This window comes from Harpegnathos saltator, unplaced genomic scaffold (genome assembly GCF_003227715.2).
Source record: "Harpegnathos saltator strain DR-91 unplaced genomic scaffold, Hsal_v8.6 scaffold751, whole genome shotgun sequence".
Lineage (NCBI taxonomy): Eukaryota > Metazoa > Arthropoda > Insecta > Hymenoptera > Formicidae > Harpegnathos > Harpegnathos saltator.
Window position 1 is genome coordinate 58763 of NW_020230595.1, and position 24922 is coordinate 83684.

The 24922-nt window shown below is 40.0% G+C and overlaps 3 protein-coding genes across 6 annotated transcripts in view; 1 reads left to right on the forward strand and 2 right to left on the reverse strand.

Moving 5' to 3' along the window:
* The window catches only part of LOC105190762 (metaxin-1), a 169778-nt gene that overhangs the window by 51065 nt on the left and 93791 nt on the right, over positions 1 to 24922 (reverse strand). The window lies entirely within an intron of this gene.
* On the forward strand, positions 5113 to 5816 carry LOC112590210 (uncharacterized). The gene is made up of 2 exons (XM_025306094.1): positions 5113 to 5459; positions 5558 to 5816. Exons 1-2 carry the CDS (start codon positions 5354 to 5356, stop codon positions 5782 to 5784), a joined length of 333 nt encoding a protein of 110 aa, XP_025161879.1. The 5' UTR covers positions 5113 to 5353; the 3' UTR covers positions 5785 to 5816.
* On the reverse strand, positions 17156 to 20053 carry LOC112590206 (uncharacterized). Its single transcript, XM_025306086.1, has 2 exons — positions 19306 to 20053; positions 17156 to 19232 (listed from the first exon to the last, which is right to left on the reverse strand). Exons 1-2 carry the CDS (start codon positions 20031 to 20033, stop codon positions 18326 to 18328), a joined length of 1635 nt encoding a protein of 544 aa, XP_025161871.1. The 5' UTR covers positions 20034 to 20053; the 3' UTR covers positions 17156 to 18325.

The following is a 24922-nucleotide window of genomic DNA, read 5'->3' on the forward strand; positions in this document are numbered from 1 at the left end:
AGATCGAAAGATTGATAACAAGTTAATAATAATAGATCTAGAATTAGAGAATGAAAAGTATATGTTAGATGATCAAGACGAAGAAGATAAATGTAGCGAAAATGTAGGAATAGAAACAGAAAGCAATGAATTTGAAGAAGCCAATGAAGAAACGTCTACACAAGAAAGTGATCGAGAAGAAATAGAGGAAAATAAAATTAACAGAGAGATTAATGAACAGCTAATAGAACTAAGAAATAGAGGAAGACCAAGGGGAACAACGAAAGAAGAAATGGATTATCGAAGATACTTAAGACAGAAAGAAGAAGAAATAGAACTGAAGCAGAGAAACGTTAGAAGATCTGAACGAATAAGAAATAGGCAGTCGGCGATGTTAATAATGGATGAAAAAATACCAGGAAACATCAAAGAAGCTAAGAAGTCAGACTATTGGGAATACTGGGAACAGGCCATTGAAAATGAATTAACGTCAATTAAGAAACATAAAGTGTAGGATGTCGTAACGAGACCTGTAGATAAAAGAATAATTAAATCTAAATGGATATTTAATATAAAAGAAGATCAGACAACAGGGCAGCAAAATTATAAAGCTCGATTGGTTGCATTGGGCTGTGGTCAACGACCTGGAATGGATTATGAAGAAACATTTGCTCCTGTGGTAAGAACAGAAATGATAAGACTGCTATTCAGTATAGCTGCAGAAAAAAATAGAAAAGTGAAGATCTACGATGTTAAAACTGCATTTTTACACGGTACACTTGACGAAGAAATTTATATGGAACTGCCTGAAGGATTTCAAGATAATAACGGCAATAAGTCTGTAAATTAAAAAAGAGTATATATGGTCTAAAGCAAGCAGGAAGGTGTTGGAACGAGTTGGAACGAGTTATTGACAGAAGTTTTGTTAAGAATTGAGGTAAAACAATCTAAAGAAGATCCGTGTCTATTCTATGTTAGAAAAGGAGACCAATTCTTGTTGATTGGAACTCATGTTGATGACATGGCAGTAGTATCAAACGAAGAGGAATTTGAAAAAAGTTACATAAAAAGGATAGAACAACACATTGATATTAAAATTATTGGAGAAGCAAAAACAATGCTTGGAATGCAATTAGATCAAGAAGAAGGAAAAATTTATGTGCATCAGAAGAAATATATAGAAAAACTTCTCAAAATGTATGGGATGGAAGATTGTAACATCGTGAAATCGCCCATTGACATGAACGTCAAGATAGGGGATTGTATAGAAAGTGAACATGCCGATGTTCAGATGTATCACGAGTTGATCGGACGATTGATGTACTTGAGCGTATGCACAAGACCAGATCTATCATTTGCACTGAGTTATTTGTCGCAATTTAACAACAAACCTAGACGTCCACATATGTTGGCATTAAAAAGAATTCTACGGTATTTGAAAGGAACAGCAAACTATCGTCTGGAATTTGGAAGAAACACAGTGAATAATATTGAATGTGAGGCTGATGCATCATGGGATAGAACGGAAGATGAAAAATCGTTCACTGGACTATTGATTTACAGAAATGGAAATTTAGTGCATTGGAAAAGTAGAAAGCAAACAATAGTTGCATCATCATCAACAGAAAGCGAACTAGAAGCTATGATCGAAGGACTAAAAGAAGTGATATGGATTTCAAGATTGCTGGATGAAATTGAGATGTCAGGAAAGTTGTCAAAAGAATTAAATTGTGACAATCTGAATGCTGTAAGACTAGCTAATGGTGGTAATTTTAAAACAAAATCCAAGTTGTTGAACAGGAAACACTACTACATAAGAGAAGCTGTAAAAGAAAAAAAAATTCAGGTGAAGCATGTACCAAATGAGGAAATGACGGCGGATTGTTTGACAAAACCATTGAGTGAACCAGCATTAGTCAAAAATGTGAAAAAGTTTATGAGTATTATTAATTGATGAAGTCAAGAGGGCAGATTGTGGATGTTGCCTTCATCATCCTTTATTATTTGGATATCTTATTCTTGTCGTTAGTAATCATATCTTGTCGTTAATAATCAGGTTCTAGCTTGGAGTTGAAAGTTGCTGAGAAACTTCATAAATGGCGGGATAAAAACGGAGGAGAGAGCGCCACTACTGAGAGAAAGGACATGATCCTAGTTGATGGGGACTCCGATCTAGAGAAAAGTTTTTATGTTTCAAGGATGGGAAGAATAAGAGAGGACGATCCATCCAAAGAGAATGTAGCAACAAAGCACGAGAAGAATTACTGTATTTTAGAACGAATATACACCATTATATTAGAAGCGTTGTGATTATCTGGTATTTCGTAACCTTCCCTCCTCTCAAGTTTCGTTCTCGTCTGAAAGAGAGGGGTGATTACTCTTCAAGAAATGCCTTGGCCTTAAATTATCACATCTTTCAGTTGACAGTAAGTTATGACATTTATATTTGAGAGTTCATTTATTTATTTATGTATTTTCAACAATTAATAAAATGTATTATTCTCATGCATTAGGAATCATTGAAAGTAAGGTGGTACAAACTCACACTGAAGATCCATGTGAAAAATGAAAGAACAACGCGAAGATTTAATTTAAGTGGATTTTATATCATTAATATTGTTGACACGCTATATTCTATTATGTATTAAGAAATATGTAGAACATCTACAGTATGTTCCATATTCTATAGTAGATAATAAAAATGGCGGTGTAATATATATTAGCCTTCCTTCCAATTCAAATTAAATATAATATGATATATGAAATCCAAATGCGAGTGGTGAATTTAAACACGAGTGGTGACATTTATAGTACATTATGAAGCGTGGTTTTGAATGTAAAGATCAATGTAATTTTGCATCACTGAGAAATATTGTTTTCGGGACTCGTACAGTTGTATCGAGAAATCGCACATAGTATTCCGGAGATACTTCCGGGTATAGGATACATTCCGTTAAAACGTGAGCGCTGCTTCGCGTGAGGTTGCACTAGAAGACTGAACTGGGAATAAATGACGCAGAACAACGTCGTCTGGACAAATCCTTTAAAATATCCTGATACGTATTCACCAAAGTTTGTCTATGAAGATTTCGTTCTCCAATTCTATGTATAGTTTTGGGTATTATTATTTACACATCCCATTCGTGCGAGTTAACACAATAAACCACAAGTATCATTTACATATCATCTATGTTAGAATGTCACTCTCAATTATGTAAATGCTACATAACACCATGTGTTATATAGTATTTACATGATTGAATGTTACATTCTAAAATAGATGACATGTCACTGATACTTGGTGTTGGCAGAGAAAGGCAGATTTACGCGTTAAATCTCGCTTTCCACTGTGTGAAAGACTTTTCATAAAAATATTGTACAAATGCATGCATTATTGCAACTGTAAATACAGTAGCTGTAATATCTTTTGAGTATTTTAATATCGCATTTTCTTTGTTTGTATATTTTGTCTGCATGACGCTTGCATGACATTACTATTATGTTCTTTCCTTTATGTTTGCTTCTTCCTTTCCTTACATCCTACCATTCCTTAGGAAATATAAACCAATGTCAAATAATTCCATTTCATAAGTGACTTATTCGACATTTGTTTACCATTTCCTCCTGATGGAAGAAACCATCACCTTCTCGCGGTTTCCATCGAGCAGTAATGTGGATTCACATATTCTTTTTTATTAAAACCATTAATATACACGACACAGTACATGTTTTTAAATACTGATTACTTACTTAATTACTAATAATTACTTTATTAATAGTTTTTCATTCTTCATGCATGCACAATACCACTGCAGTACTACATGCATAATGCATTTGCTTCATACTTTGGTATCATCGCAAGAAGAATGTTCACTCTTTTTCCAACTTCATTTTATCCATGTTGCTGGCAAAGAGTGAGTTCCCTAAACTGTATGCTATAACTGTACACTGTTTTTCATCTATTTACGGTGATTTTTCACAAATAATTCGTTAAACTTTGTGTCATTTAAATACAAACATAGTATTATTATATTTTTATTGAGTGGTATACTAAACACTGAACTCAGAGTGCTGCCACTTATTTGGGATGGTTCACTTATTTCTCTTAGACAGGTTTATTGGATTAACAGTTGTGCTGTTCGACACTGCATCGAAAATACATGGGAAAACCGTTTCGCAAACAAGTGAATACATTCGAAGATATTATAATAGGCAAATGAATTACCTTTTTACTAGACTGTATATTTATTAATACACTGTACATCATTTTAAATATAACATTGTTCTGAGGATTTTCTCATTCAGCGCGGCGAAACAGACATATTTTATGAATTCTTTTCGCACAAACAGAAGATTTCACGGATGTAATTGTTTTTGAGGATTGTTTAATACTGTTTGAAGAATATTTGTTAATTCAGAGGATATTGTAACGAAAGCAAGAAGGTTTCATTTCGTACCTTCTTAATTTTGTTATAATACTTTTATAATATTTTATTTTATATCTTTGTACAACTTAAAATTATTCCTCAAATATTACCAAACAATTCCCAACAACAATCAAATCTATGAATCTGTCCGCCTCAGCAAAACAATTAATGAAATATATTTCATTTTCTCGGCGCGGAATATTATTAATATTATTATAAACAATTATATTATTAATAATAAAATAATATTCATAATAATTTCGACACGCCGAATAGGAAAAACTCACATGGAGATGACGCAACCTATTTCATCGATTTCAACACGAGTCATAGCACACTCGATAGCTATGATGCCGTGTATAAACGCCCTAACATAATATACGTGAATGCGTCTTTGTTCACGAGTAATTTGCAGTTAAAGTTTGGCTCGCGGAGCCGTGCCACACATAGGGCGCAACTTACGACACTTTTTCACGAAGCGGCGTGGCTGAGCAGACAGAGGCGCCGCGAACACTTTTGCGCCGACGACGGCGTTTGAGTCCCGCCGACGACTGGTTCGTTTTTTTTTCGTATGTAAAGACATGTAATAAATATTTTTATATTGTTCTTATGTATAATTCCTTTTTTTGTTTCTACGCTATTAATCAAGGCTAATTAGGAGAATCAGGTCTTTCAAATATGAACACAACTTTTTTATTAATTACAATAAAATGTTTTTTTCGTGTAAATCTATTTCGCATAAATATTTCGTATGGTATGGGAAAGAAATGGCCAGACAGTAATTATTTTGTGTGAGAGAAACCCGAGAGCCGTTAGAACCGGTACAAGTGGAAAGGAACCCTCTTCCCTTTCCCCTTCTCGCAGAGGGATTCTCATGTTTTGTGACGTGCTCGCTTCATTCTCTGGGCAGTCTTCGTAACGTGAACAGTGAAAAACTCGTGTTAAAAATGGAAACCACATTTGTAGATGAAGCAACGATCAGCTATGTGCAAAATCTAGCAAAACGTGATATTACGAAAGAAGAGTTGACGGACGTAATAGAATATCTTCGAGGTAAATATATTGAATGTGTGAGCAATGGAAAGATATATTTGTACGTATTGTTATTGGCCTTATATACAATATCAATTATATTGAATTCATATTTGCAGATGTCCTGATACAATTTCCGTCCAGTCTTGTTGACAGTCGCGAGGTATTTTACAACGTCAATCAAATATGTTTTCCACCAACTGTACATAGTCAAAAGTGTATTTGTGTAAAAAATTATGCGTTCATTACGTGCAGTTGGTACAAAAAACTATTATGTTTTACATGCTTTTATACGGCGTTCCATCCGCAGAGTTGCGACAGCATGACCACATTTTATAATACGTAACTTTCATTTGTGTGCCTTATATTTGTCTTATGTGTGTGTGTATGTGTATGTGTTTTGATACGGACAAAAACATTTTATTGTAATTAATAAAAAAGTTGTGTTCATATTTGAAAGACCTGACTCTCCTAATTAGCCTTGATTAATAGCGTAGAAACAAAAAAAAGAATTATACATAAGAATAATATAAAAATATTTATTACATGTCTTTACATAACGAAAAGAAAACGAACCAGTCGTCGGCGGGACTCGAACGCCGTCGTCGGCGCAAAAGTGTTTGCGGCGCGGGAGCCTCTGTCTGCTCAGCCACGCCGGCTTCGTGAAAGAGTGTCGTAACTTGCGCCCTATGTGGGGCACGGCTCCGCGAGCTAAACTTTAACTGCAAATTACTCGTAAACAAAGACGCATTCACGCATATTATGTTAGGGCGTTTATACACATCATAGCTATCGAGTGTGCTATGACTCATGTTGAAATCGATGAAACAGGTTGCATCATCTCCTTGTCAGTATCGTCATAGTCGCGCTCGCGACTCAGATTATAGCCGAGAAAGAATCAGCCTAATTCGCGTCGCTGAGCGAGAACGAGAGCGAGAAAGAGGGAAAGATATTCTCGCTCGTGTCGCTGAGCGAACACGAGAGTGAGAAAGAGGGAATGATATTCTCTCTCTCGCTCGGCACGCCGACGATTGCCGAGCGCGTGGCCGACACAGATAGACCGAGTCGGCTGTGTGTGCGTGCGTGGTGGGGGAAATTCGCTGGCAAGCCCGTCACCGATTTCTCATCACTGCCGTAAGGGTGCTACTGTTGCCAGTCAACGTAAGCGTTAGCGACATGTTCGCAAATTGCCAAGCGAATATTGACAGCTGTTAGTGGAATGTTGTCATTTAAATCCATAACGATCTTCTACCGTTTGGAGAAACTGTAAACACAATTGTCCGGATATGCTCTGACTGTAATGTTGATAAGACGTGCGATTGTACACAATTTTCACTACATCTCTCTCAAGGTATCGAATCAATTCCACTGGGCGGTCGAAGATTACCAAAACTATCAAAATATACTGCGCGATTTCCTCTTTTCGCATACACCACCCAGTGTGTACCTGGCCCCTGTGTTGTCTAAATTTACAATACCACTCTCGTTTTGACGTACTCCATCTATCAGTAAGGCGTCACGCATGAAAACACCTCGAAAGAAAGATATACGCATACGCCTCGCTAGTCTTTCCAACAGTACGTAAGTCATTGCACCCATGGGTAATTTTGGCGTCTCTTTGACGTTTTTTTTCTGCAGCGCCTTTCGCGCGCTTGTACGGAGCAAGATAGATTTCCTTTCATAGCGCGATCTTCCATAGCGCGATGATGACGTTTTAATTCTTCCAGCTGACGTTGCGCGGCTTTGCCATCATTCACCGCTTTTGCGACACCCGCCGCTCCACCGACTAGTGAATCGAGAACTCCCAGTAATGGTAGAATTGGTAAAATACTACCCAGTTTTGCTATTGGAAGTGCTCGTTTTCGGATTTCTTTCTTGGACGACTTCTTTTTCTTCATTCCCATGCCGATTTTCGTTTTGGCTTTCATGGCAGCCCAAACGACTGCAGCAGCAGCTCTCGCCCCTAGAGTTGAATCTTTCGAAATTATACGTTTCCACGCTTTTATAGCGAAAATCTTATCCGCCACGTGCCGATCAGCGAGATTGTTGCTACGCGAATAGGCTATATCGTACTCACGACACGCTGCGTCCAATGAATTAATGCCTTGATCGCCTCTGGCCAATCGTTTTGCCAAGCGAGTTCCAGGACCACAAAATTGGTATCCGGGAATGTGTAGTTCGATAGGAAGCGCATTTATCGCGCGATTGAACAGACCGCCGCCGACTTTGACTTTTGTCAACGACATTTACCACAGTCCTTGATCAGCGGTGTCGGACCGTCGATGTGTTCGCTGCTACGGACGATTGTAATGTTCCAAACACCGACGAAACTGCTGATGAACCTCTGGATCGACTCTTAAATGTTCAGGGAGTCTGTCCCACAAATCGTCAATATACTTTGCAAAATCATGTAATAAAACAATCTTCGGTATGTATTTCAACTGTTCGGAGGTTAGCTCTCGAATATCACGAGTATCTGTCAGAAGGAGCAACATTTTCTAAACTAAGCGTTTCCAAGATCGACGCGTCTATATATAGTTCAATAGCAACGATCCGTTAACATAATCAGTTTTGTGACTCGTGGGGGAAACATGCGGTTCGTGAAGCAACCGACGTCGGATACGTGTGACAAATTTCGACAATAGAACGCAATCAATGATTGAGCAAGAGGCGCGCAAGCATGGAAACATGCTTCCGAACACCATACACGGCATCATATGCGATCCCTCGAAGTGCGGCAAGACGAACGTTCTCATCAGCTTGCTGGAAAGTCTGTAAGGTCTACGTTTCGAGAACTTGTACGTGTACTCAAAATCGTTGTAACAATCTAAATATCGCTACTTGGAAAATTTGCTGAAACCGATAGATAAAATTGGATATTTTACATTCTCCGATAACAGCGACGTGATTCCAACGACCGAAATGCTCAAAAATTCCATTTTTATCTTTGACGACGTGGCATGTGACAAGCAAGATACGATAAAAGAATACTTTGCTATGGGTCGTCATTCGAACGTTGACTGTTTCTATCTTTGTCAGACATACGCAAAAATACCTAAGCATCTTATACTGGACAATGCAAATCTTCTGATTCTCTTTAAACAGGATGGCACCAACTTGAAACATGTGTACAACGATCATGTGAACACTCAGAGGCAGGTATGGTGTCCCTCGGCGATGTCGTACATGCCTGTAAAACAATCGAAAGCCATGACAGGCATATACGCATATGCATATGGGCGTACTGTACAGCGCGAGAGAAGCGATGAGGGAGAAGTGGTGGGAGACGTTCCGATGTTGCATCCTTATCGCACGTCGCACAATCGAGAGAGAAAGCATTACCAGACGTGGTACGGTTAATGGTGTCCCCAGTAGCTGTCTCACTCTCTCTACGCTTGAATGCAGGCAATATGAGTGAGACATCTATAGAGACACCGCGCTGTCTCTATAGGTGTCTCGCTCGCTCTAATAGCCATATATCGCGCTTTCCTCTTTTCTCCTTAGCAGAATGCCGATCAAGGAGGCAATCTTGTCTATAGGCCAGAAAAATAAGCTATTTTCGCGAATTTTTTTTTTTCGGAAATTAAGCAGACGATTGACTTCAAACTTGATAAAAATAATAATATATATTTTATTAATGAGAATGAATTTTTATAGCGTTATATAAATAATAATGTAGTAAATATATAAAAAATAACGTGACGTGTTTAGGCGCGCGCCGTTTCACGGTTCCTATAAAATCTCGAAATACGATAGACTGGGAGAAAAACGCAAGTAAAATAATTAATCTACGAACTTGCCGCTAACTCGTTTGAATTAAGGAAATAAAAAACGAACTACTTTTTTAATATTTTAAGGCATTTAAAAATTATATTTGAAAAATCGTCATAAATATCGATGATTTTACGTTAAGAATATTTTATTTGCAAGAAAACGATATTTCACGAAATTTACGAAAAAACTTATTTTATGCCGTAAGATATGTCAAATTGTGCAATTCTTTTTAGACGCAACATATCTTTACTTTTGAAAAGACTACGAGAAGGAGGGAGAATAAATGCAACATCTTCCTTAAAATGCTACTTAAAATATAGGCTCCGCTCTTGAAAATATAAAAAAAATTAGGAGATATTTAATAATAATAAAAATTATAATAATAATAACGAGACGCTATATAGCATCTCCTGAAATCAGAGAAAAAACTTTTTTTTATATAAAAAAGTCGATCGATCGACTTCAGCATCTAATTACATATTCGAAACATGTCTATCTATCGTGTGAACTAGCGAAATAAAAATATATTAATTTTTTATATGCACCGCGCTATCTCTATAGGTGTCTCATTCGCTGTAATAGCCAATGGCATTTATGCTCGCAATTTGACATATCTTACGGCATAAAAAATATATCGCGCTTTTCTGTTTTATAACGCCATAAAAATTCATTCTCATCAATAAAATATATATCAGGTGTAGTAAAAAGAAATCCATTATTTTTGCATGAAATTGAAGGCTTTAATTACCATAGTTAGAATGATCCGATTTAGGTCAAATATGCGCCGTTTTGTTCGATAACTTGTTGCCATTTTGAAGGTAATTTCATTATGCCTCTCTCATAGAAGCCCTCGTTCCTATTGGCAGAAAATTGAGACAGTCGATTTTCACAAGCCTCTCTTGAAGCGAATTTTTCACCAGCAAAATTGTTCGCCATGGACAGGAACAGATGGTAATCACTTGGTGCCAGGTCCGGACTATAAGGTGGATGCATAAGAACCTCCCAACCAAGCTCCCGGAGCTTCTGGCGAGTCACTATCGATGTGTGTGGCCTGGCGTTGTCCTGATGGAACACAATTCCTCTCCTATTGGCAAAAGCTGGCCGCTTCTGGGCGATTGCTTCCTTCAGACGGTCCAATTGTTGACAGTACAGTTCCGAGTTAAGAGTTTTGCTGTAGGGGAGCAGCTCATAGTAGATAATTCCCTGCCAATCCCACCAAACACACAGCAAAACCTTCCTGGCCGTCAATCCTGGCTTGGTCACCGTTTCCGCCGGCTCACCGCGATTCGACCACGACCGTTTTCGCTTGACGTTGTCGTAAGTGATCCACTTTTCATCACCAGTGACCAACCGCTTCAGAAATGGGTCGATTTTGTTGTGATTCAGCAGCGATTCGCAGATGGAAATTCCGTCCATGAGGTTTTTTTTCGTTAACTCGTGTGGCACCCATACATCGAGCTTCTTTTTGTATCCAGCCTTATTCAAATGGTTCCAAACGGTTTTTTGTGCAATCTTTAGCTCTTGGGCAATTGAAACAGTGCTTACGACATGACGGTTGGACTCGACAATGTTCATGATTTTATCGATATTTTCGACAATTGGCCTTCCAGTGCGTGGTGCATCTTTGACATCGAAATTACCGGAACGGAATCGACGAAACCAAAATTGCGCGTGATTGGCTGTTACATTATCAGGACTATAAACACTATTCACATTTTCAGCCGCCTGACTTGCGTTTTCGCCTTTATCGAAGAAAAACTGTAAAATATAGCGTATTTTCTCTTTGCTAGTATCCATCTTTGACGCGCGCTCAAACAAAACTGAATCAACTAATCACAAAACTGTCGGAAAAGTTTTTTTAGTACGAAATCTCATCTTTCTAACGCCATCTAGTGGAACCCGATCGGACTTATACAACACGAGATACAGATAACTAAAGCCATCTATTGGAAAAATAATGGATTTCTTTTTACTACACCTGATATTATTATTTTTATTAAGTTTGAAATCAATCGTCTGCTTAGTTTCCGAAAAAAAGATTTCGCGAAAATAGCTTATTTTTCTGGTCTACAGACAGGATTGCCTCCTTAATCGGCATTTCTGCTAAGAAGAAAAGAGGAAAGCGCGATACATGGCTATTAGAGCGAGCGAGACACCTATAGAGACAGCGCGGTGTTTCTATAGCTGTCTCACTCATATTGCCTGCATTCAAGCGTAGAGTGAATGAGACAGCTATGGGGACACCATTAACCGTACGTCTGGTAATGCTTTCTCTCTCGATCGTGCGACGTGCGATAAGGATGCAACATCGGAACGTCTCCCACCACTTCTCCTTCTTCGCTTCTCTCGCGCTGTACAGTATGTCCGTATGCGTATGCGTGTATATGCCTGTCATCGCTTTCGATTGTTTTACAGGCGTATACGACATCGCCGAGGGACACCATACCTGCCTTTGAGTGAACACCGACATGTCATATGAGGATTTCAGTGCATTGTGTTGCAAATGTTGGAAGAGTAAATATGGTTTCACAGTGACTGATAAGGACAGCTCAATAACCAACGGACGATATAAGAAAGGATTTAATGATTTTGCTGTGCTGTGAGATGCTCAATCGTCGTTGCAACCTCAACGTGGTAACATCTTCAACGTCCACGAGACAAACATATCAATAATGAATAGTAGCGTGAAGATCATGGATTATGAAAAGGTAGCGGAAGAGATTGCGAAAACGAGCGAATCGATCCGCAAGAAGTATCGCGTTTTGAAAACCGATAGAATGGTTGAAAATGCTGCATTGGAGAGACACTTTAAACCTATTATTAAACCTCTCAAGCAAATCACGGGAAGCAGCGCTAATGTGGAAAGTAACGTTGATGTTGAAACTGAGCCACTATCAATGAGTACAAGCGAAGAAACAAAGAGTGTAATATTAAAACCCGAAAAAAAGATAAAGCGTAAGGTAAAACTTTCACCAGCCGCATTGATTCTGCTGAAACGGAAACTATTAAATGATCCTCCGATAGTTCCTACATCGACGGGAGCTCTACAATATGAGAGGAACCACATGAACCCTCACCGATCGACAATCTATCCATTGATGATGATGAGAATGTTTTCGAAACCCCCGATGAATCGGTAGTGACATCCGTTAGACGTCAGTTGCGAACGTACAAAGGACAACAAACTTTACATGATTATTTTGGTCCGTTGGGTAAAAAATATATGGGAGCTGTGCTAAATAGTGCAAATATAACACCATAGATTATGTTTACGGTGTACGTCTTAGTAACGATGGAGCGAAGCTCGGTGATAAACGTATCGATGTGGACAGAGACAATAATATAATCATAGACGAAACAGGATACATTGGAACACCCGGTCTTTACGAGCTAATATTCAAAAGAATCCTCGACGATTCTGTGTACACCGAGGCTGATATGCAAAAATACAAAAGTATATTATTGGCGACGAATGCTCACAGACGCGGGTACCTCCCCCAAAATCCGATACTCGGTAACAAGGGGCACAAATATAAACATATAATCGCGCCTCTAGTATCACATGCGTCGAGCGATAAAATGGCCGGAAAAGGTTTATACGCATCGCAAGCTATGATGACTTTAAATGATAACAATATCATTTACATGCATTGGGATGATCCCAACGAGCTGGTGGATCGTCTGCGATTGCTTGAAGCTTCGCGCCAAGCTGGCAACAACGCTCATGACAAGGAAATTTTATCGATTATCGAAGAACTCCGCGAAGCTGGTTTTATTATAAATTAAACAGCGCTGCACTGACACGAGTCAGTCAGTCAGCCAGTCGGTACAGCATCGGCACAGCTTGCTCCGAAATGTCGACGCATAAGTTTGGAGTGTTGCCTGACAGCAATAGTTCTCCGATCGAAGCGCATCAATGGAATGAACACGTTAAAAATTACGTACATGAAAATGCTCTTTGTTTAAACGATGCCAAAGTTTTTAATGCAAAATCGCGCAAGATAAAACATATAGCGCAACCTGAAGCCGACAGTGACGTTGCAACCAAACGATACGTGGAAGAATGTGTTGCAGGTGTGAGATATCATTTAAACGTTGCAACCAAACGATATGTACAATGCCCTTAACGATATGAAAATGCCCTTTGTCTAACTGCCAGTAGTAAAGGTTTGGATGGCAAATGTTTCGATGCAAAAATGCACGCGATACATAACCGTACCGATACATAACTGTACCGCAGCCGGAAGACTTCAATGACGCTGCGCACAAATATTATGTGGATGAGAGTATAAAGTCCGTAAACCTTCTGTTGCATGAGAGTAACGTTGAGAAGAAGCAGTATATTGATAAGAATATAAATGCTGTAAAGCTTCTACTACATGAGAGTAACGTTGAGAAGAAGCAGTATGTAGATGAGAATATTAAAAAATTGAAGGATTGGCTGGAAGACTACCGGAAGAAAAACATACAGAGCATAAATAGCATTCATGAGAACATAGACCAAATTTGAGACTTGACGCGTTCAGAGATAAAACAATCAAGAGAAATATGAAAGTAGAATATTACAGTAAATTAACATATAGTATCGACATAAGCGAGAGACGAATCATCACGAGCTGCAATGGCGAAACAATCATCAAAATTTAACAAAAAGAAGAAAAGTTCAGAGAAGCCGCTCATCGGTAACGAAAAGCATCGGTTGGTGGAAGAGTTGCACACTCCAGCGAGAAGATATTTTCCCCGTAGACGCGTCATAGTGCGCGGATACGATGATCTTTGGCAAGCTGACTTGGTAGAGATGCGTCCTTATTCGCGATTCAATGGAGGCTACCACTATACAGGGTGTTTGATAGCTGATCATGCAGACGAAAGTTGGAGATATATTGGGTGTAGCCGAGAAGAAAAGTCATGTACCATAATGTCAAATTGGCAATAGTTACTGAGTTATTAATTAAAACACGTGAGCCAACGAGCGCGTAGAGAACGGAGGGCGGCCTCAATAAGCACGTAGACATTTGATACAGGCGGAGTGAGTGGCGGTAGACAAGCGCGCGCGGCGAGGGGCAACGTAAGCGACAAGAGGCGATCGCGCGCGACGAGGAGCGAGCGAGCTTTTTCTTTACAGCTTTTTCCTTATAGCTCGCTCGCTCCTCGTCGTTCGCGCTCGCTCGCTCTTCGTCGCGCTCGCTCGCCTCTTGTCGCTTGCGCTCGCTCGCTCCTTGTCGTTCGCGCTCGCTCGCTCCTCGTCGCGCGCGTTCGTCTCTTGTTGTTTACGTTGCCTCTCGCCGCGCGCGCTCGCCTACCGCCACTCGCTGACTCCGCCTGTATCAAATGTCTATGTGCTTACTGCGGTCGCCCTCCGCTCTCTACGCGTTCGTTGGCTCACATGTCTTAATTAATAACTCGATAACTATTGGCAATTTGACATTATGATACATGACTTTTCTTCTCGGCTACACCCAATCTATCTCCAACTTTCGTCTGCATGATCAGCTATCAAACACCCTATATACTCACTGTTATCGATATGTTGAGCAAATATGCGTGGACTGTACCGATGAAGAGCAAGAGCGGTAAAGAAGCAGTCGAGGTATTCGCCAGGATATTTCAAGAATCTGGAAGATGTCCGAAAAATTTGCAAATGGACCAAGGAAAAGAATTTTATAATGCAGATCTGCAGAAACTCCTTAAAAAATATGGTATTAATCATTATTCTACGTACTCGGTAATGAAGGCATCTGTTGTGGAACAATTCAACCGCACGTTAAAGAACGACATGTGGAAAATGTTTACGTTGAATGGAACATACCAATGGATCGACTCGTTACCGCGCCTTATCGCGGAGTACAACACACGGAAACATCGAACTATCGGCATACATCCTATCGACGTGACACCCAAGATCGCCGATAAGCTCCTACACACAGTCTACAACAATGTAAAGGTCGCAGCGCCTGCGAGATTCAAAGTAGGCGATCTGGTACGCATGAGTAAATTCAAAATCATCTTTAAAAAAGGTTATACACCGAATTGGACAACCGAAGTGTTTAAAATCGTCAAAGTGCAGACAACTAATCCAGTGACCTATATGCTTGAGGATTCTCGCGGAAAGTCTATTGCCAGAGGATTTTACGAATATGAACTGCACCGCGCTGCTAATCCTGACGTTTATCTCGTGGAAAAGGTGTTACGAAAAAGCGGCGAAATGGTTGGGATTTGACGACTCGCACAACTCTTGGATACACAAAGAAAATGTATTGTAACCAATTCTTTATTATAAACATTTTTTTATTACAATATCCTATTATAAACAGCTTGTAATAAACCATCTTTTTATTATAGTTTACAATATTTCTTACAAACAAATATATACAACAAATACGTACAATGATCGCTTTTCATTTACAATATACATGTATGTACAACGATCGCTTTTTTTTAGTTTACAACAGTATCCTGTAATGTCCCCATGGTAAAGTGTCTGTTGAGTCTGGTACGATATACCGCTTGTCATCATACGGACTCAGAGCAGTACGATATACCGTATGCGTTATCAGCGGAATAATCATTCGTATCAAACTTAGAAATATTGCGTTTTATGTGCTCGAAAATATCATCGCATTGGATATGGTAGATTAAACTGTCAATATCGGTGTACATTACTTTATCTGTTTTGATACAGGGGAGACATGTACCAGGTCTGTAAATATGAAACCGGAATTTGCCCATAGATGACCCTAGCTGTCAATGTAGTTACCGTCAAACCGCGTTATTGGCGCCATTTCCATTTGTTGACATCTGACAAAGATTTTCAACTCACAACAATACAAGTTTCATACAACAGCATAGTTTGTAATAGTGTTGAACATGTCGAATTTTGTGCCTGGAAGCTACGATTTGCGGACAGCATTGATTTTCTGTTACCATTTGAAGAAAACTGCTGCAGAATCGCATCGAAGCTCACGGTGAACATGCTCTTGGTAAATCACAGTGCCTTGAGTGGTTTAAAAAATTCGAACGTGGCGATTTTTACGCGAGAAACGAAGAACGTGGAAGACCACCGAAAAAGTTTGAAGATAGCGAATTGCAAGTATTTTTGGATAAGGATGACGCTCAAACGCAACAACAACTCGCGGATCAATTAAATGTGACACGAGAAGCCGTCTCCATACGTTTGAAAGCCATGGGAAAGGTCCAGAAGATGGGAAAATGGGTTCCACATGAATTGAATGAAAGACGGCAGGAAAACCGAAAAACCACTTGCGAAATGCTGCTCCCCAGGTACAAAAAAAGTCATTTCTCCATCAAACTGTGACTGGTGATGAAAAGTGGATATATTTTGAGAATTTTAAGCATAAAAGATCATGGGTAACTCCAGGCGAACCATCGACATCAACTGCAAGGCCAAATCGCTATGGACGGAAGACAATGCTCTGTATTTGGTGGGATCAGAAGGGTGTGATCTATTATGAGCTGCTAAAACCTGGCGAAACCGTTAATACTGAACGCTACCGACAACAAATGATCGATTTGAATCAAGCGTTGCGTGAAAAACGACCAGAATATCAAAAAAAGCAACACAAAGTGATTTTGCTTCATGATAATGCACCATCACACACAGCAAAACTGGTGAAGGAAACGATTGAGGCGTTTAGTTGGGAAATACTTTCGCATGCGGCTTACTCACCAGACTTGACTCCGTTCGATTACTACTTATTTGCATCGATGGGACACGTACTTGCTGAGCAGCGCTTCACTTCTTACGAAAATGTACGAAAATGGCTCGATGACTAGTTTGCCTCAAAAGAGCAACAGTTTTTTTGGCGTGGCATCCAAAAATTGTTAGACAGGTGGGAAAAATGTATAGCTAACGATGGGCAATACTTCGAATAAAATATTTTTTATCATTTTCATACAATAAACGTAAATTTTCTATACAAAAATTCCGGTTTCATATTTACATACCTGGTACTCGTTATGAAATTCGTACAAGCAGGTCTTGGATATGTCAAGGATACACATACCTACATGGATCGGCTTGTTGAATTTCACCTCGAGTTTACGCAGCTCAGCGGCGATTAAATTTTCCGAAAAGACACTTCTGCTATGAAAATTTGGTCTCGCGATCATTGCCTCAGCATCGTATCGTCCGTCCCATTTTGTTAACAGTATTACGTCTACGTGATTGCGAACGTTTCCCATGGTTTTGCCGAATACAGTGTTGTTCATCAATTTGTACAAATTTTTCTCGAAATCATTTGTCGCGCGTGTTCTAAACTGCGTGTTAAGTTCTATATAATCGCGGAGCCATGGGGATTGAGCAAATTTGAGTATGCGATGTATCTTTCCAATACGAAGACCGTAACGCGTGCACTGCTGCAGGTTGCGATAATGAATCACATAACGCTGCTTATCGCATAAAGTTGCGAGAAGCTTATCTTGCCTTTTGTTCGGAGGTTTGCTCCGCGTCGGACAGAACGGTAGGTCAGTGTGCGCGTCGTGCAGATGTTGCGGATACTCCAAGTCGACCTCCAGAATATATCCTATGGGTGAATCTAACGCGATTGATGATACGTCGAAATTCGATACATCATCAACCTATCGAAATTCGGCGTATGGAAGCAGTTGACACATTGCTCAACCGTACAAGTTATTTACATCGAAGTACATCAAGTATGATGATGATTGCAATGGATCGTAAGACTGTATGTACTTGTTATTGACCTTTGCATCTACCGGAACATTGACTGAGACCACCGCGAATACTGCGCTCGATGAACATAACCATGTTGATATCAGTGAGCAATTCGAAATTAACGCCCATATGCTTCAACATAGCATCTCACGTAAAACCAGGCAAAGTGTAAAAATACGCGGGATCTAACCCGTAACTTTTGATGCAACTATTGCGGAAATTTTCAAAAATATCGGCCAGTAACAAGACATCAGTCTTCAGATACAAGTCGCTATATTCACCCAAGGTTTGAATGGAGAATCACCGCCAGATGTTCGTGGCATGCGCGTAATCGCTTTTGGATATCGTGTCACCCGTCAACGAACTGTAAAATGACTCGCGCGGCAGTAAACATCGATCCTGCAGCTTGTCCGCGCAATCAAGGTATTCGTACGGAAAGACCCTTTTGTGTCAATAAATCAAAATCCTTGTCGGACAAATTTGAAAATTCGGACTGAACAATTTTTAATTTGCCGTTGTCGATAAAAGACACCAATTTTTTGAGACTAGAACTAAGAAATTTGTACGAATCGATGAACCGCAATTGTATACAATTTTTCCATTTATTCCTACTATCCATCATGTTTCCTACAGTCTTTGTAAACGAAATATATTTCTCTTTGGTTATCGGTAGTACAGTGATTGAACCTTCGAACGCGGTTGCTATATCTTTGATGATGAAGTGTGAATCATAACCGGATAAGTTGTGAAAGACTACGGGAATGCAATAACTGTCTCGGTAATTTAGATTGCAATTGGAATGCGCGGGACCTCTGTACCGTCCAGTCAGGTGGCAATGATCGGGCACGCGTGTATCATCCTTTGCGAATGATTTCTCGCACACATGGCACAGCGTAGCGTTCCGAAATGTCTCCCATTGTTCTTTCGACAAAGTTTCCATGGAGACATTTGTCGACAAAATATCCTTTACATGATGTGCCAGTTCTTCAAGTTCTTTGACAAACCACGAGATGCAATCCGGATCGCGACGACATCGATACGCGGATAACGATTCGTCGTAGGAACATCGCACGTAATACGCTATACTAAATACGCTATGATATTGATACGCATACGAACTCGTTTGTTTTTCCCTCGGTATCTTCTCCAGGATGCATTCCAAGTTGGCGTAAACTACAAACGGGACCCGCTCCTTCCTGCAGTAGTTGGTGAAGCTGAGCCATTTGTTATCATCGTTTGGCAAGGTGATGGCGCAATTATTCATTTTTTGACAGTCGACTGTGTGGCTCTCAAGCTTCTCGCTCGAGCTAAAGTAATGCAGACATCTGGAAAAACATTATTTGTTATTGGTATATGTCACATTATTCATTACACATTGCGTTCTTAGCGTATAATTACCTGTCGCAAATATGTTTTTTGTGTTCCTTTTTGCTCAGTTGTGAACTGACGAGTCGGGACAAATTTTTGATCCACACGAAGTGTCCGGCGCTGTCATCTCGCGGATCTGGGATATGCAGCAGGTTGACATGCTTCTCCATTTTCTGTTTCGTGAGACGTATGGGCACGACCACGTTTCCTTCTTTCTTTGTCGCGTCGTCATATCTCTTCTCCACACTATGAATGTTGATCGAGATATTGTTCAACCGTTCAAACTTTTTAATTTGGTTTATGCGCATTGGAAATTCAATATCGTGCATATTCAACACCGATGTATAGTGTGGATACGAAGATTGACGATCTGCGTTTTTGTCAGCTGGATATAATGCTGCAACCACCGCCCACGCGAAACATGCATTGTCTTTAGATTGCACGCTGATCACAGCTCGCTTCATTTTTATTTCGCGCGGTAATTCGATGCGACATCCCGCACGCATCGGTTTGTACTTGTTAATGTTAACGGTCAGATCGAGTATGCGTGAGAGTGTCCACCCGCTATCTTGTTCCTGGAATTCTTCCAAGGACGCTAAGGTAGGTTCGATAACACGCATCGCGAACCAATTGTCTAGATCGGATGTGGAAAAAAGTTCAACGTTCCTCGTATTGATGCTTTTGTTCGCGCGTTTATCACCCACCACAAATTCATCGTTAAACACAGTATTCACTTTTACGCTACCGTGTCTCTTCATAACGCATCGCACATGCTCGAACACGATATTCTTCGCATCTTGAAGAAATCGAAGAGGGTCGATATAGTCTGTATTTACAATCGCCCCGGTTGATATGCGATTATTGATACGCTGTATCGATTTCTCGCCAAAAAAGTGTCGAATGTCCGGCTCCTGCGTATACGAAACGTCTGTGCAAAGTATTTTTTAAGTCCTCGAGTTGTGTTATACGAGCAACCATCGAGTGCGCTGAACCAACCGATAGTCGTGGCTGTTTGGCTCGACTATGCTGTTCCAACGACTCAAGACACTCGTCACACTTTTGTTCCCATGCGAGGTATTCGTCTAACGAGCTTAATCGAGCAGACTGATTCCTCAGCTCGCGTTCTACGGATGATGATAATGGTGATGATGATGATGATTCTGCCATTTCTTCCAGCTAACGTTATCAACACACTATAACCGTGCACTTTGCTCATATTCGACTAAATTATAGAATGTTCTGTATTGAACTTTTTTATAGTTCTTCCGTCTTCCACAATGCGCGCACATACGCACACACGCACGCACGCACGCACACATATATCGTTATCATATTCTTCCTGCTTCTTTTTATCTTGTATAGTGTATTGGAAGAAGTTTTGTACCGTATATAGAATTCTGTTTTAAATATGTCATATTAGTGCATACATATTGGACACAGATTGCATGGTGTTATTTGGAAGACGGGGTTTCTACAGTTTGAACAAAATACACCATCAATCACATCGCGTCTTTTGGTGATGTGTTCGCGTACTGCAAATATTTCTGTAACTGTATCGCGGACACCATCAAAAAAACATGATGTGCAAAACAGCAAAAAAACATGATGTGTAGATTGTCTCCAGAATTATACGAAAAATAAATGCAGCACACTTTTGTTTGGCCATTCAAAGTATTAATTTCTGAAACTTCCAATTTCTTCACTTTTTCATTCACTAATTGATTACTATTGTCACTATCATAATTACTATCATCTGTGAGTATATGATTTATATCTTCTTCGTCTTCTACTTCGTCTTCTACTTCTTCATGTTCTATGTTTTCGCGATCCATACTGAAAGAGCTCTGACTGGGAAATACACATAAATTAAATCTATATGCTTCACTTTTGCCACTCTTCTCGCTAATATTTGAAAAATCAGTGATGACACCTTCTCAATATTTTCTTCGATATTACTCAAACACGGGCCACAATAAGCAATTGATGCTGGGGCGTGGGTAGCATCTTCGCTCGTTCGCTTCTATAGTCTAGTCCCCCCATTTTAAACAATTTTCGATAAATAACTCCAGGAAAAATCTGGCCAAAAATAGTCATATCTTTACATGATGCAGCACTAAGTTCTTCACAGGACTCTGTGATAAGATGTCCATATCTTTCTTTATCTAATACCACAATAACCTTGTAGACCTACGATTTGGTATCAGCAGTCTGGGGTCGACGACTGACAAAAATATTTTGGTCAAAATGTGTGTGTGTGTGTGTGTGTGCGTGTGTGTGTGTGTGTGCGTGCGTGTGCGTGCGTGTGTGTGCGTGCGTGTGTGTGTGTGCGTGTGCGTGCGTGTGTGTGCGTGTGTGCGTGCGTGTGTGTGCGTGTGTGCGTGCGTGTGTGTGCGTGTGTGTGCGTGTATGTGGGAAACTTGCCTGTGTTAAAGAAGCTCCTGCATCAGTCGCTCTGTAAAGACAAGATTCGACAGTCACTCTGTTCAAGGTTCGACAGTAGCTTCCACATACAGTAAGCCAAAATGTCCGATGTCGAAGTGAACGCTACACAAGCAAATTATTACACGCCTGTTCAACATGCGGATGAGGATGAGGATCACTCCGGGTGGAAACAAAACGACGAGTGTTTCGAGGAGCCACCATGCAAAATGGAACGTAAGGAGTATCAATGTGAATTTGGTTGGTACTTTGTGTGCACTTTCCCGATCGAATTTTTAAATGTATATAACATTTACATTGTATTTTTATAACATTCCTGAGTCATGTCATGCTACTCGCATCCTGGGGCGCAGATATGCTTTGACTGCAACGTCTCATAAGTATTTGGAAATTGGACTCAATGTACAATCTCGACCACCCGTCGCGGAAATAATCCTCGGTGACAATCGCAGTAATCAACTAATATTACATCCAGACACTTGAGGAAAACTGATGGAAAATCGTGGTGCTGTACAACGACTTCTGGAAGCGCGCAACCCATCGTACTTTCTGCTATGGATTCGAGATTTAGGAATGAAATTGTTCGAGCTAAATGGTTTAAAAATTGTAAAATTAATGCAATCTTCTAAGTGTTTGTATTTGAGTCCTGCTACAATGAACAAATTATTTACTTATGAATATTGCATTGATCATATATATACGCAGTTGTCTGAACAGTCATATCTCGTTAGTTCAAAAATTCAAACTTTTGTAAAAGTTCTTCGAAAAAAAAAAATTACCGAAATGTGCTATGCGGTAAAAGCGATACGTGAAAACGCTGGCTCTGACGGTGAGTCACTTATTGATTGCGAGCTGCTGGCATGTGCTTCGGAAGATATCATGCGCGAAGCTGTGAGATGTTTATTCTGAGAAATAAATTACTTTGTTATATTATGATACATCTTTTTTACTTAGACCACATCCTTTCTTCCAACTTTCCCTTATCCCCTTTCTTAGGATTTTATATGTTAATTATGTTGATAAAAATACAGTTCTTTATTTGCGGTATGATGCTTATTAGAAGTTCATGAAACGTTTAATAGACGTTCAATAGACGTTCGACAGATGTTCGACAGATGTTCGATAGACGTTCGAGAGATGTTCGATATGGCGCAGTAAACGAAGGGCCTGGGGTTTGACTCTGACCTAGTTTCGACTTATCTTTTCTTTGACGTATGCGCGACGTCATCATACACACTCTAAGAACCTTCACTAGACGGCTAATAGCAACAGGCGACGGTGGTCTAGGAGTTTTGGAGCATTGGATAGTAACCGCAAGGGCCCGGGTTCGAGTCTAGCAGCAGCCCGGCAATTTTTTCTCTCGTGACGTCATGGCCGCTATCTTGTCCATGGAAGCAAAAAATTCTAGGGAGGAGGTATTAATTAAAAAAAGCGGTTTTGCAAAAATATTTTAGAAATTGAGTTAGAACCGGCTTAGCTATTCTATTTCTATCTTTATAACCCCGTTGGGTTGGGGAGTGGGGCCTCGGGCGGGTGATCCGGGTCCCCCATCTCATCTTCCTAACAAAAGCGTGGCGAGGTAGAGGTGGCTCACCATGTTGCACAACACCAAGGCAGCGTTCCGTCTGGCTGGGAATAGCGGTAGAGGTTTCGGCCACCTTCTTCCTGGCATTACAGACGGGAGCGTGAGAAGGAGGAGGGTGGCTGAAGAGCTTCGGTTTGGCTTCTCCTCTCCTCCCCCTCGGGGATAGACGGTGTAACAGCGTCAGGACGCGGAGCCCGGATCGCAGTTACATGGCATCTAGACTCTGGTCAACGTCCCTTCGCAAAACCACCCGGGGTAATTTTAGCCGGTAGGAGTCCGGCATAACCCCAGATTTTTCTCCGAAGGTCTGGGGTACCCATAATGGATTTCCTCCTCGTCAGAAAAAAAAGTAGACGCACGAAGGTAGACATAAAAGAAACAGCGGTAAGCAGAGCAAGCCGAAAATCGGGCTAAGAGTGCAGATTTTGACGAGCTCTGCCATAACAACCAAATATCTAAATGTAGAATTTTCTATTTTTTCACTTCTGGAATTAAAATATCCCATTTGAAAGTTCCAAGTTGATTTTGAAATAACTCCTAAATTTAATCCTTAGGTGAAGGTCAAAGTCCGTCAAATGCCCCATTTGCCCTGTTACTTTCGTATTTAATATTTTTTTACATCTCATTCTATTGGGATATTTCAGGGGTTCGGAACTTTTTTCCCATATTGTATACAGGATCTGCCAAAAGTTCCGGAACGGCTAAATATTTCAAAAAATAATGATTGTTTAAAACTATGTTTGAAGCAAAAGTTGTAGGGCTTAAAAAAAGCTATCAGATATTAATAATTGTTTGACCTTGGAATGACCTTGAGAAACGTTATCAGGGTCGACATAAAAATTTTAAGTGGAAATTCCAATTTTTTATTACACCGACTTTTACCACCAATTAATTTGACCAACTTTTGTTTGACCAACTTTTGTTTGAAACATTTCTTTATTTGCCTATTTTTGAGATATTTAAAGATAACTTGGTAACTTTTTCAATATTTAACTTACGATATCTCGCTAACTGTTTGTCGGGACAAAAAAATGGTACTAGATTTTTCTATTCTATTTGATCTCAAGAATATATTGGTACAATAATGCTCTATTTTTTGTTAATTTATCGATCTTTCGAAATTTCAAAATCATCAAATTAACAAAAGTCAGGGCGCTATTGTAACAATATATTCTTGAGACCAAGTGGAATAGAAAAGTCTAGTACCATTTTTTATCCCGACAAACAGTTAGCGAGATATCGTACTAGGTGCGCAACTAAGTTTCCAGGTTTTTTTGATCAATGAAAAATGGAAAATTTCAAGAGAAATACATACAATGGTTTATTCAAAGTATCATCCCTCGCTAGCTTCACATTTTTGCCATCTCTCTGACAATACATGAATACCGACGATAAAACGACGCGTCTTTGGACCAAAACTATTCATCCAACCAATTTTGCACTTCTTCGAAATTGGCCAAGTGTTGCCCAGCCAAGCCATGCGCCATCGACCGGAACAAGTGATAGTCAGGGGCCAGGTCTGGCGAATACGGCGGGTGCGGTAGCAGATCCCATTTCAGCGTTTTGATGGTGTCCTGGACGATGGAAGTGCGATGGCACGTCGTGCTGCAATATCACTCGTTC

Coding starts and splice junctions, on each gene's coding strand:
- LOC112590210 (XM_025306094.1), top strand. CDS start 5,354: ATGGAAACCACATTTGTAGATGAAGCAACGATCAGCTATGTGCAAAAT. Junction 5,460..5,557: donor CGTAATAGAATATCTTCGAG/GTAAATATATTG, acceptor TCATATTTGCAG/ATGTCCTGATACAATTTCCG.
- LOC112590206 (XM_025306086.1), bottom strand. CDS start 20,033: ATGAAGAGACACGGTAGCGTAAAAGTGAATACTGTGTTTAACGATGAA. Junction 19,233..19,305: donor AAAAAACATATTTGCGACAG/GTAATTATACGC, acceptor ATGTTTTTCCAG/ATGTCTGCATTACTTTAGCT.